This window comes from Echeneis naucrates, chromosome 21 (genome assembly GCF_900963305.1).
Source record: "Echeneis naucrates chromosome 21, fEcheNa1.1, whole genome shotgun sequence".
NCBI classification, from domain to species: domain Eukaryota; kingdom Metazoa; phylum Chordata; class Actinopteri; order Carangiformes; family Echeneidae; genus Echeneis; species Echeneis naucrates.
The window spans coordinates 17,291,284-17,303,940 of record NC_042531.1 but is presented as its reverse complement, the minus strand read 5'-3'; the positions used below and the strand labels follow the sequence as shown (position 1 = coordinate 17,303,940).

The 12,657-nt window shown below is 41.1% G+C and overlaps 1 protein-coding gene across 6 annotated transcripts in view; it reads left to right on the top strand.

The window, feature by feature from the left end:
* Positions 1-12,657, top strand: part of hdac4 (histone deacetylase 4) — a 106,606-nt gene that overhangs the window by 59,755 nt on the left and 34,194 nt on the right. For all 6 annotated transcript variants that reach the window (XM_029530214.1, XM_029530212.1, XM_029530210.1 and 3 more), the window contains 8 exons: positions 1,706-1,909; positions 2,002-2,147; positions 2,911-3,061; positions 5,564-5,684; positions 6,374-6,492; positions 11,632-11,760; positions 11,964-12,070; positions 12,417-12,536. In XM_029530214.1, the coding sequence (XP_029386074.1) occupies positions 1,768-1,909; positions 2,002-2,147; positions 2,911-3,061; positions 5,564-5,684; positions 6,374-6,492; positions 11,632-11,760; positions 11,964-12,070; positions 12,417-12,536 (1,035 nt within the window). In that variant the 5' untranslated portion in view covers positions 1,706-1,767. The remainder of the gene's footprint in view (positions 1-1,705; positions 1,910-2,001; positions 2,148-2,910; positions 3,062-5,563; positions 5,685-6,373; positions 6,493-11,631; positions 11,761-11,963; positions 12,071-12,416; positions 12,537-12,657) is intronic.

Sequence of the window (12,657 nt, the reverse complement as noted above, 5' to 3'; positions counted from 1 at the left end):
GTTTGTAAAGATCTGCTTTGCCTTAGTCTACGAACAGGTTGGTCTTTTTATTACCTAAATTAAACTTTCTACACACCTTCATATACTGTATATTGCTCGTGTGGCACACTGCCTCTAACTGTGTGAATACCTTTGGCAGTTTCGAATTTGAAAAGTGTAATAAATTAAGCAGCATGTTGACAGTTTCTGATCCCTGCACACAAAATTCCAGTTACTGTATGTGTCACAGTTTTTAAACCTGAAAAAAAAACAGTTTGCCTCCCTTTTTTGCTCTCTCTCTCATGCTATGTTGGAGGGTTGGTACCACTGTTTGTGTGTAAGCTGCTGTGTTGTTTGCTTGCTTTGGAGATATAATCTGATTGCACTAATACCCTACTTTCTGCATGTCAACCATGTTGATGCAGGGATATTACTTTTCCTGCGTTTGCTTTTATGCGTTTGTGTAGCAGCAGCTCCACAGGCCCTGTGCTACTTCACTGGATTATTCAGATAAAGTAGAATAAATGTTGGAGATTAAATTAAGCATAAGGAATGCAACACAAATTCTTTTTTGTAAGAAAGTTTGTTTTTAAAGTTGGGATATGGCTGTTGAGCCTGATATTTTAACTTTCTGGGCTTTTTTCTTTTTTCCCCCTCTTACATCATGTTGAGTCCTTGTGTGTACGAATAGTGCAGCGCATTGTTAACTATGTTATCTTAAGTGTGTAATTGCACATCAGACACAACTTCCTTTGCTTTGTAGAAGTCTTTTTTGTGTCTGCAGTCATATAAATGTAGTTTCATTGGTCTCACACACACAACCTGAGTGGGAACACACACAGTAAGTCGGCATGCATGTCAGCAAATCCCTACTGCATAACTGATGTTGCCATGTTTAATCAGTTCGCCTGAGTGTTAGCTTGTCATGGTTTGTGTTTTGTCTTGTTTGTGTACAGAAAGTGTATGTTCAGGGTTCCTCTGCGAGTGCTGTTTGTACAGATGTGAGTAAATACTGTGTAAGGGCAGCATCCTGTACACTTGGCTCCAACCACACCACAGACTGGTGCTTTGATAAACTCTGGATCTTCAAGTTCCTGACACTATCTCTTATATATACAATGATAAGAGGCTGGCATCTACCTTTTCCATCAGTTTATTTTATTACACGCAACATGGCCACTGTAGAGTACAATACTGAGTACAACAGTTACATTTAAAGAATCCAGGAAACTGATGTAACAAGCATGGACAGAGAGGGTGTTATGGGTTTAAATCCGTTCTATAATTTTACTATAAACAGGAAAAATCAGATGAAATACTCTGTCTGCAAAGTTGTTGTTGTTTTTTGTTTGTTTGTTGCCTACTTTGTTTATTTAGTCACATTGAGGGTGTCAACTCTGTATTGAGCTCAGTCTGAGACAGATCTATTGTTTATGTCTTCACGGTACAGACATGCACATTGTTGTACACAGCACTTGGTGCCCTTTCATGGGAAACTTCAGGGAAGGGAAAGGAAAATGCTGTTTTAATGGTTCTAATGTTTTTGTTATAGCTTGTGGAATATGTATGAATTTGTAATTCTACTTACTCTCTCTATATAATTTGGGACCTTTTAGCCTGATGTGCAAGTCACGTCTTCTTGCCATTGGTTATAACCAAACTCAAACTTTTTGGTCCCTCTTCTCTCCCCTTTTCTTATTTCTTTCTTGGACTCCCCCTCTTTCAGTGGACGTGAGCACGGCAACACTGCCCACGCCGGTACCCCCCACTACCACATCCATCCTTCCCATGGACTTGCGTGTCGTAGACCACCCTCTCCACCACCACCACCAGCAGCCGCCCTTTGGCCTGGTTCCCCAAACCCACCCTCTGCCTCCCACCTCCACAGCTTGTCCCACATCAACCGAGCCAGGCCATGGACCAGTCATTGGTGAGTCAGGATGATGTTTGGTGATCACACCATGTTTACTTCAAACGCAGTCCAGATGCTGAGAATGATGAATTCTTTATAATTTCATACAGACCACCAAGAGCAGCAGTTGAAGCAGGAGTTGGTGGCTCTGAAACACAAGCAGCAACTCCAGAGACAGCTACTGATTGCAGAGTTCCAGAGGCAGCATGAACAGCTGTCTCGGCAGCATGAAGCCCAGCTTCAGGAACATATCAAGGTGAACTGGTTGAATAGGAAGGAAAATATCTCTCCTGCTCCTCCTCTCTTCCTCTCTTCCTCTCCTGTTCAGATTAAGGTTGGGTAGAGGGGTTCCTTTTTGGGTACAACTGCTGGTTGGCTGGGCTCAGCAGATAGATTATGCATTATGCAGGTGTAGACCTAAGTGAGCATGGTTTTGTAATTTGACCTGATGTCAGCTTTGTCATCTACATCAGTGATTCCCAGCCAGTGTGCCATGGGGGGGTCGTCAGGTGTGCCGTGGAGAGTTGTCCAGTTTCACTTGATTGGTTCTCAAAGCCTTGGAGTACCAGTCGGGTGAGGTTGAGTGGTCTTCTGCGGCGCACCTATGTGCTGCGACACAGCGTTTGGGAATCACTGATCTACATGACAAGACCACTGGCATAAGTGCACCTTGTCTGTGTGTGTTAGAATTTTCTACATTGCTCATTCTCCAGAAAAGCCTACTGTGACCACAAAGTCAGCCAATTAGACAGCCTGGGCTGAAAATAACTTGTGTGTCTCCCAGTTTGCTTGGGCTTCAGGTTAGATTAGGTCTCATTTTAGACTCAAACATTTTGTTGTTTTACTTTATATTGATTGGTAATTTAACAACTTTTTTTTGTATGTTTGTTTTTTACATTATGTCATGTCTACACCTTGTCAGAACAATATATCCTCAGCTTTGTTATTATTTGTCAATTATTTCGGGTGTGCCTCCTTGTACAGTTTCTTCCTTCATTAGCTTTATCTCTTTCTTACAGCACCAACAAGATTTACTGGCACTCAAACACCAACAGGAACTGTTGGAGCATCAGAGGAAGATAGAGCAGCAACGTCAGGAGCAGCAACTGGAGAAGCAGCAGCGGGAACACAAACTCCAGCAGCTCAAAAACAAGGAGAGGGGACAAGAGAGTAAGTAGCAACTGCTTTTGAGTGTGATTTGTATAGAAAATTATCAAGGGGAGAGATGCAGCATTTTTGTAGCAACAAAATATGTCATAATCAGGTACAGCTGAACTCTAAACTGATTGAAATTTCATCATAGTTGAGCATATTTCTAATGCCCCTTATATGGATGACAATGGGTAGTTAAACATTTGCCTTTAACCATTTTTATATAAAATGTCATCACTTTATTATAACCTGTGAGACATTAGTATTAGGTTGTGCCATAATTACATCATGAATTTATGGTTATGTCTAAAAACATGTGATCGACAGTACCTTCATCTTTGACATTTGATCACTAAATCTAATCAGTTCATTCTTGAGTCCAAGTGAATGTAAATCTGAAGGGATTCTCTCGAGGTGTTCCAAAGATATCATTCCCAAGGCCAAAGAAATGGATTTGTGAGGTCAAAGTGACCCTGGACCTTTGGCCACCAAACTATAAACACTTCATCCTTTAATGAACTACTTGCAAATAATCAGTTGTATGTAAGATATCAGTTAGGTGTTACTGTATTTTCATTCCCATGGATCAGTAGAGCCATTAGTATGCTCCAAACATAGCTGTTATCTTTAACTAAGCATTTATTCACTCCACCCCCTCAATATCTTCTGTAACGCTGTCATTATATCACAGCAGGTGCCAGAGAGACTTGGCACCACACCCCCTTTGTCACAGCACATGTCCCTATTGCACGACAGTCTCAGCAGCCTGACTTGACATTCACCACAGGGAATTTCAGAATAAGACAAAGCCAAAAGCGCAAGGCATTCAAGTGACCTGCATGCCTTCATCTTCATAAACTGCTCTTCCTAATTAGGATTTTTTTTTTTTTTTTTGAGGGGGGGTCACTGTTTCTTTTAGCCGCTAATTTACTCAAATGTTGGTTCTATTATTCCTCCTCATCAGCAGTATTTTTTTCTAGAATATTCACTCATTGACCGATTGCCTTAAAGATAAACTGAAGTACAAAAGTCATTCTGTCCTCAAAACATAAAACACAATGTAGTCCATAACTGAATAAATTAGGTAAAAATTGCTTGTATGATGATAATGTTTTACTCATCAATGCATGTGTTGAGATGTGCAAACATGGCCACATTGCCAGAACCAAGCAAATTCTCTGCTCTCACCTTACAATGAGAAATTCAAACTTCCCTGTTGTTGATACCGATGTGAACTTTGACAGAGTTGCATATTTCTTTCTGTTTGGAGGAATATTTTGTGGCAGCTACTTTGCATTTTCCAGGCCAATTGCTCTTCTTGTTTCTTTAATTGTTTTAAATTACATAAAAATAAGGTGGCAAGAAAAGCATGACTCACTATGTATGCACGACAGAAATAGACTTGCCTTGCCCTGCCTTTCTGAGTCAAACGTCACTAAATGCTTTTTATCTACCTTGTACTGCACTCCAGCAGCCCTCATAATGTGGGAAACGCACATCTCTTTCTCACGTTGGTGTATGTTTGTAAACATTTGCATTAGTAATGTAAATAGCTACATTGATATCTTGCTGCATATACCTGCATGCTTGCATACTTATAATTTCTAATATATCAATACATGGTTATTATTATTAGCATGGGACTTAAATGTTCTTGGACAGGTGATGATGACTACAAATCCTTTTCAAAATAGTTAATGGTGAATGCATGTTGGGAACCAGGCTTTCTGGCAGTAAAAGTCCTTTTTTCTGGACCACTCTCCACTGGACAAAGTGAGCCTACAATTTGACGTCTATGGAAAGAGCATTGGGTTATAAACAGAGGAAGCTTTGTTAAGTGCTGCAGTAAATTGCATAGAAGGCAGTCTCATAAAAGCCAATTTGCTTCTGTGGCAAAGCGGGCATATTGGGATGTCAGCACTTCAAGCTGCTCTGTGATTTAGAGATCATATATTAACTGTTGTCGCTTTCACATACTCTTAACTACTTTCTCTATCCAGCTTAACATCACCTGTTATCACTCCCACTGTGACATCCTTCGAAAAACACTTCTGCTGATTCTCTTGTATTCTCAAAACGCCTATTTTATTGAATTGCCTTTATTGGTCTCCTCACTCCATTCCTCATATTTCTTCCTGGTCTCATTCCCCCTCACTTGTCTCTCTCCCTTGACAATTTTTTTTTGTAGGTGAGAAATAAGGTCGGTAATTGAGGAGAGACCTGGAGCTGAGTGAAGCTCATGATGTGTGTCGAGACGGTTACAAAGCATTGCTCTCATCTCTGTGGAGTTTTAGTGAAACTCTGATGCTCTGAACTCTGTTGTAGACTGTGCACTCGGCATGCAGCTAGAAACCCATTATCTATCAACATTTGGATCGATGCTGTTATAATATTCATGTCAGTGTGACAGATGGAACAGGATGGTTAATGTACTGAATGACAAATTTATATGTCTGTCTGTCTGTCTGTCTCTCTCTCTCTCTCTCTATTTATACACATATATATATATGCTCTGTTTAGGTGCAGTTGCCAGCACAGAGGTAAAGATGCGGCTTCAGGAGTTTGTCCTGAACAAGAAGAAAGCCCTAGCTCAGCGAAACATAAACCACTGTCTGCCCAGTGACCCACGCTACTGGTATGGGTGAGTGTCACAACGGGCCTCCACGGGGGCCACTTATGGTTTGCTGTGTAACTTGACTTGATCATCAATTTATTTATCCATTATGACTCCTACGTTTAAGTTTGTGCCAGTATCAAATTCCAATTTATTTTAAGAAACGCACACAGCGATGCTGAGTGCTCCACATGTAACTGTAAGTTTTGCCAAATTCAAAATTACCTGTCTTTCTGCCTAAAATGTAAAAACTTTAAATGTATGTATATATGTAAAAATTAAGGATATTTTCCCAGTTGAGTGAAGGACAACTTTTTTCCTGTTTTTTTCTTTTTTAGAAGCTTTTTAGAAAGTTACTTCAGAATTAATAATTTTTTGGCTTCGAAGAAGCATAAAAACTTTTTCACACTGATGAAACTGTATGTTGATGAACTTTTTGTGCTTTTAGAAACCTTTTAGTTGTTTCCTTTTTCATATCATTGTATCTTTGCAAGCATACCCTGTGCTGTATTTGACCTCTCTTGGCATTCATCATCTTTATGCTTTGTGTGTGGTGAATATTTGTGAGTGTAAGCTATTTCCATGAGAGTCCTTCAGCAGACACCTCTGAGTTAACTGAGAAAACACTGAAAGAAGGAACCATTTTTCTGTCAGTGTTGTCTGTGATTGGCACATGGCTCACTTGGAGGTGTGTTTGTGTGTGCCTCTGTTTACAGAAAAACCCAGCACAGCTCCTTGGACCAGAGCTCTCCTCCCCAAACAACTTTGTCAGCATACAACCACCCAATGCTGGGCACATATGATTCAAAAGATGACTTTCCCCTCCGCAAAACAGGTAAAGAATAGAACCTTGATGATTTTTACTTCCTAATATCCATATTCCCTAACCTTCAATAGCAATTGCCTGTCGACAAGGCCAACCAATGCATACGCATTTGAAATAGCTCATTGGGTTTCTGAGTTGGGCAGGAGAAACAGGAGCCAATCACTGGAGGATTTAAATGAGCCACTGTGATGTTCTTAAGAGATGACATTAAAGGTTGTTTTATAGAGTCTTTTGAATCACTTGAATGTGAATGGAGGGACAGAGAGGGTAGCTGGGTGAAAGTAGAGAATTAAATCATCTTATAAAGATTTTCATAGTAACCAAGAGAGACAAGAGGTCACGAGGGCCTTCACAGACATGTGTATGTACATGGATGTCTGAGATGTGCTCCTCATTCACACTGATACTGACAAACATATTCAAGTCACACTCCTTCACAGAGCTTGTAGATCACACTGTTCAAGAAAACAAGTCTCCACTACTCAGAGACTTGTCCCAGGAAACAAACCACAGTTCCTGCTTTTTGGATGCCTCAGTGTTATTTCTCTGTCCTTCTGTCCATGTTGAATATGGCCAAGCTGTGATTATTCACTTAGTGTCAGCAGCTGCTTTGGCAGTATCGCTCCCTGCTTTCACAGCTGGTGGCTAAACTCTGTGTACTCTGCACTCCTGCCCACCTGCTGCGAACTGGAGGCAGGAAAGATTTATCCTGGCACACAACCTTAGACCACAAAGTTTCAACTTTCAGGGACAGTCAGATGTAATTCAGAGATTCAGTTTGCCAGTGGCCCAGAGAAGTATTCACATCTCATGGTTTCATGGTTCCTACTGACATGACATATAACAAGCTGGTGCATTGCTGACTTACTCCTCTTCATCCCCTATGGGGCAAGAAACTTTAATGAGCTCTTTCTATATCATTTTGCTCTTGGCAGAATATTGAGCCTCACCCCTTGACAAGTTCAAGTTGTGTGGGACATACCTAACAAGAAAATGACATATTTTTAGGGGAGATCTGAAGTTTTTGTTGCGGAATGAGGCATAGAGGGAACACTGAACATTTGAACAAATATGCATGGCTCTGGAGGGCTGATTGTGTCAATAATCGTCCTATATTGATCAAATTAGAGTGGCAGACAGAGAGATGAGCTGTGTTCAAGAGGAAGTAAGCGACAATGGTTACCACAAATGCACCCTGCTCTGACGACAGACTGTCATGCATGACGTTTTTATCTGTGGTGAACCATGCTGCTAATGTATGCATGTAAATTATAAATGTATGTAAAGAATTTTTTTGTCTCTCTCTCTCAAGTGTGGGTGTACGGTATAATACAATAGTGGTTCTTTGTCCGAGTCTGAGAGGCTTTGTTATTATGGCTGACGGAACACAGAGGGCCACTCTGAATGCTGCAGCAGGAAGTCTGTCAGGCCTTCATGACAAACACAGACTTGTCATGGTGACCCCTCTTTGCCTCAGTCGTTCAAAGTGTCACCCATTCCCTTACCACACTGTGCTCTGAATATTTCAACCACAAAGGATGTCCACTTGCAATATCCTTTGTTTAATCCATAACAACACAATCTGACACAGCACAGAGAGTGGGGTGAAGAATTTGTGCTGTAATGCAGCATGGTGGCAGTTACCATGATGGGCACATTACTTTCTAACCCATCTCCTCTGACGTTGATGGTGAGTTGTGACCCAGATCTTGCCTCTATATTTAAATCCCTGCCAACTCTTGCTGATGGACTTGTTGCCACTTCCAGGTACATAGGTTAAACAAATCAAACTACACTTATTGGCCCTAATACTTGCATGTTATCTTGGGATTTGGGGATTTAAACTGGGTGTGCAGGGGCACTGATTGCCATGCTATACTTGGCAGTTAAGTAGCTAAGATGTAAATAAGAGGGGGAAAAAAACCACCATCTGCTTATCCACCCACCTTACTTGTGTACCGCTGTGGTGTCACAAAAAACAGTAATGGATGCCTCTGATTTTGATTAACTTATTTCACCTGCATTGAAAAGGCCTCATTAGTTGTAGCTGTCAGAGGGAAAATGCCAGCTTTTTTGATTCATCGTGCTCATATCTACTTTACAAGCTCACAGGAGACATTGTAAAAGTAATTCAATGTTGTTTTTGGACAAGTGTTTCTTGAAAAATAGAACTAAGAATTAATGACTTTTCATCATAACACCCTGTTTATAAAGTAATTGGCAATAGAAACATTTACAATCAAATTAGATTAGATTCATTTTCCTCTATGTTTCCTGGAAAGAAGTCAGTGAGGCAACTCTGTCTATATATGTGCGTGTGTGAGTGAAAGAGATAGTGTGTTTTTGTGTTAGCATTCATCAGATCTATCTATCTAATGTGTCAGCCACATATGATATTTCAGGGAAATGCTGTCGATGAGTTTCAGAAAACTGCTCTATTGATTGCTATAAATCTCTCTTCCTCTCTGCCCTTCCTTGGAAGAGTAGTACGGCTTCCCCCAGCATGATTATAACAGCTCGGGACTCCCATTTGTCAAAGCAGTTGGGCAAAAGATCAATATGTTTTGTATGAGAGAACCAGTTTCCTCCTACACTCCTATTGAAATACTAAGCACCACTTGAAGAGATGTTTAATTTGATATTGACATGCCATAAGTGAGGGTTTTGTATAATTTTAATAGATACACAGATATGACATTGAGCATAATATTTAGCATATTAATTATATACAGCACTAACCTTAAAAGACAATTTGGCTAACTTGTAAATGTGTTTTTTACCTTCACAATGTCAAGACCTTGGGTTGATAGCTGCAAGACCAGATATTGAGAATGTGGCAGGAAGTCTATAAAACTTCTTAAACTGCTGATAACTGCTGGTTGTATTGCCACCACTATAAAGTGGGACTGTGGCCATGGGCTGTGTGGAGGCAAGTCCACATTTAGCACTGGATAAAAGAGAAAGACAGAGCAATGATGGCAAGAAGGCAGATGAAAGAAAGAGACGGAGTGGGGTATTAGAGGAAAAGAGAGAGAAGAGGGGATGGAGGAAGGGAGGGAGAAAGGGTTGCAGGAAAATGCCAGCGTCAGCAGTAAAACCAGTCTGGGCCCTCTGCAGCGAGTGTGTTCGCACGTGTGCACTCTGGTGTGCTTTTGCCCAGTCGGCATTAACACCCTTCAAAGTCACTGTGTCCTGAGGTGAACACCCCCATTGCGACCACAGTCCTACCTCACCTCCCCTTTCTTTCTCCTTTCCTGTCCCCCTAACCTTCCTCTAACCTTCTAATTCTCCTTCTGGCTCACTTGTATCTCTCTCTTTCCATCCACTCCTCCTTTTACTTGTTAGGTTTTCAATTTGATAAACACAACACAACCCCCCACCCCCGGCCATTTCACCTTTTCCAATATGCACACTCATTCCTCTGTCCTAGCTCCTACAGTTTCTATGCTGTGATTAGATTTTCACAGTATGGTAATGTTTCTAGTTGATTTTTTTTTTTAAATGAATCATACATTAAATATAATGCATGATGTAGGACATGATATTATCAAGGGTTACTGGTGTCCTCCTTTAATAGCATTTCCAACACAATTGCTCATTTTAGACTCATATCCAGTATCAGGATGAGTTCTGAAGCAGCAATGATGACCACACAAGATTCCAAGTACTGTGGTTCAAACACTACTCATGAGCCATGATGAGGTTGTCTTTTAGGGATTGGCAAGCACCGTCAGGACCAAACAGACTGACAAATACCTCATATAGGAAATCTACAGGAACCAACTCCAGTTATGCTTCTCTTCTAGAATTACAGATTGATGAAATTGAGAAATTTGTATGCTTTTATATGCCAGTGTCACAGTCAGAAACCACATGAATTGCATGCACTGTGCACCTTCTCTCATGGTCTTTCGTCATTCAGCTAATTCACAGTATTTTATCCTGACCCATCTCCCCTAATTTTTACAAACTTTTGAAGAAACACCTTTTAAAATAACTGACTTTAATTACTTTAAGACCATAGTTCCCTTTATATTTGAATGTGCATTTGAAAAGATTGGTGATAGGTCAGCTCATCTCCCTTGACCAGGAGATTTAGTGCTTGTACCTCATTGAAGTACATTAAAACTTTTTGCAGCTTCATTCCACCTTGATTGGTGTGCAAAGTTGTAGGAAATAAGGGCTAGAGAGGTTCGTAATGACCATGAATAAGTCTTGTAACAAGTATTACAGTACACATCATCAACAATCCCAGCTCCTTTTCTGAGAAGCTTAGTGTGGGCTCTTTGATACAAGGTCGTGGAACGAGCAGAGGGTCAACCATTGGTCAGCTGTCCAGCTTTAACTAATTAAACAGAAGGAAGCCAGTGGAGGAGGGAATAGAATAAAACCGCCTGTGTTTGGTGCAGTCTGGCAGAGAGACACAGAGGCAAGTCTGGCCAGGAAAGGTCAGGCTACTCACCAGTGCAGCTCCATAGCAAATCCAGAATGGGAGCATCTGTTTCCAAGCAGACCCCTGAGAAATGTAGAATTGGGAACATACACATACCCACACGTTTACAAATAAATATGAAGACACATTCTGGCATTTACTTTTATGGAGAGTGTCTGGAAACAAGCAGTGTTCATTAGCAAAGCTTGGAGGCAGCATCATTAAGTGTGAGGTCAAAAAAGCAGCCAGTTGGCTGTTTTAGCTCCTGTTGCACCGCTTCCCCCTGTCACACAATGATGGCTAACCTCAGCTCCCAAATCTGTCGGCCAACACACACAGTGTGGCCTGCAGGGACGAGCTCATTAGCCCCGCAACATGCCTGGGAACGTGTTCCCACTTGTGTGACAAGGCAGTCGACCACAAAGCAGAGAGCCAGTTGAGAGGGTATCTGTCATTATCAACGTATTTATGGGTTGACAGCTGGGATTATGACAGATTGATACTTTTAGAATTGGTGCTCCAATAGGAGATAAAATACTTAACCCCCCATGGAGCCCTATCCACAGTTATCTGCTGCCACTACAGATTTATTACACGGGTTGGGACCAACAGCAGTTCTAGCTCAAAATAGACTTTGACAACCTATTTATTTAGGATTCATCTCACTCTAGACTGAAATGGCTCCACCCTTTCTTTCCTCCTTCCCATCTTATCAGCCTCCGAGCCCAATCTGAAGGTTCGTTCCCGACTAAAGCAGAAGGTGACAGAGCGCCGAAGCAGCCCTCTGCTCCGCAGGAAAGATGGTCCAGTCATTACTGCCAAGAAGCGTTCCTTAGACGTGGCTGGTGAGTACTCCTGTCAACTGTTGCTATTTTATGTCTTATTTTTGCAGTACTTAAGTAGAAATCCACAATTTTGGTCCAAACATCAGTGTCAGGATTTGTATTTTTTTTTTTATATAATTTCATATAAATGGTGAATTATTACTAAAATAAATATGTTAATATATATAATATATGATCAAATTTCTGTGTTGCATGCACTTTAGAGTCTGCATGCAACAGTGCACCAGGCTCAGGTCCCAGCTCCCCTAACAACAGCTCCAGTAACATTCCCAGTGAGAATGGGGTCACCATCTCCAGCAGCCCAGGAGAGGTAATCAACACTATATTGCATTTGTGCATGTGCATGATAACATATGTAAGTATATGCATGTGTCTTTATTGGTGTTTGTGTGTCTCCAGCAGATTATACTTGTCTGACAGCTCTCTGGCCACCAAAGTGTCAGATTTCACAAGATTACATTTCTTCAGAAGTGTTTAAATGTTGTTTTTTTAGGTTAGACTTATGCATCAGCTGTTATGGCTATGATTTGGGTTAGGGCCTGGAAAATGTTTTCTGTCAGTGATATGCCCCCATTAATATGTATGTGTGAGACACAGTGTCTACTTTGCATCTGAACTGTTTGAGTATTTACTGCACTGTGGTTGTGTGTGACCAGGCCTCCCTGCTTCAGAGATTGGCTGCAAGGGAAGGCTCAATTAGCCAACTCTCTTTATACACCTCCCCTTCTCTACCCAACATCACCCTGGGACTGCCAGCCACAGGGCTTGCCAACACTGTGAGTGCACATAGTACGCAATGTTATACATTTGTTCAATGTACCATTACTTCTAATGAATTTTACATTTGTGTTTGATTTTGGCGCCCTGGTCATGCAAACTGAGGTTACGAATGACCAA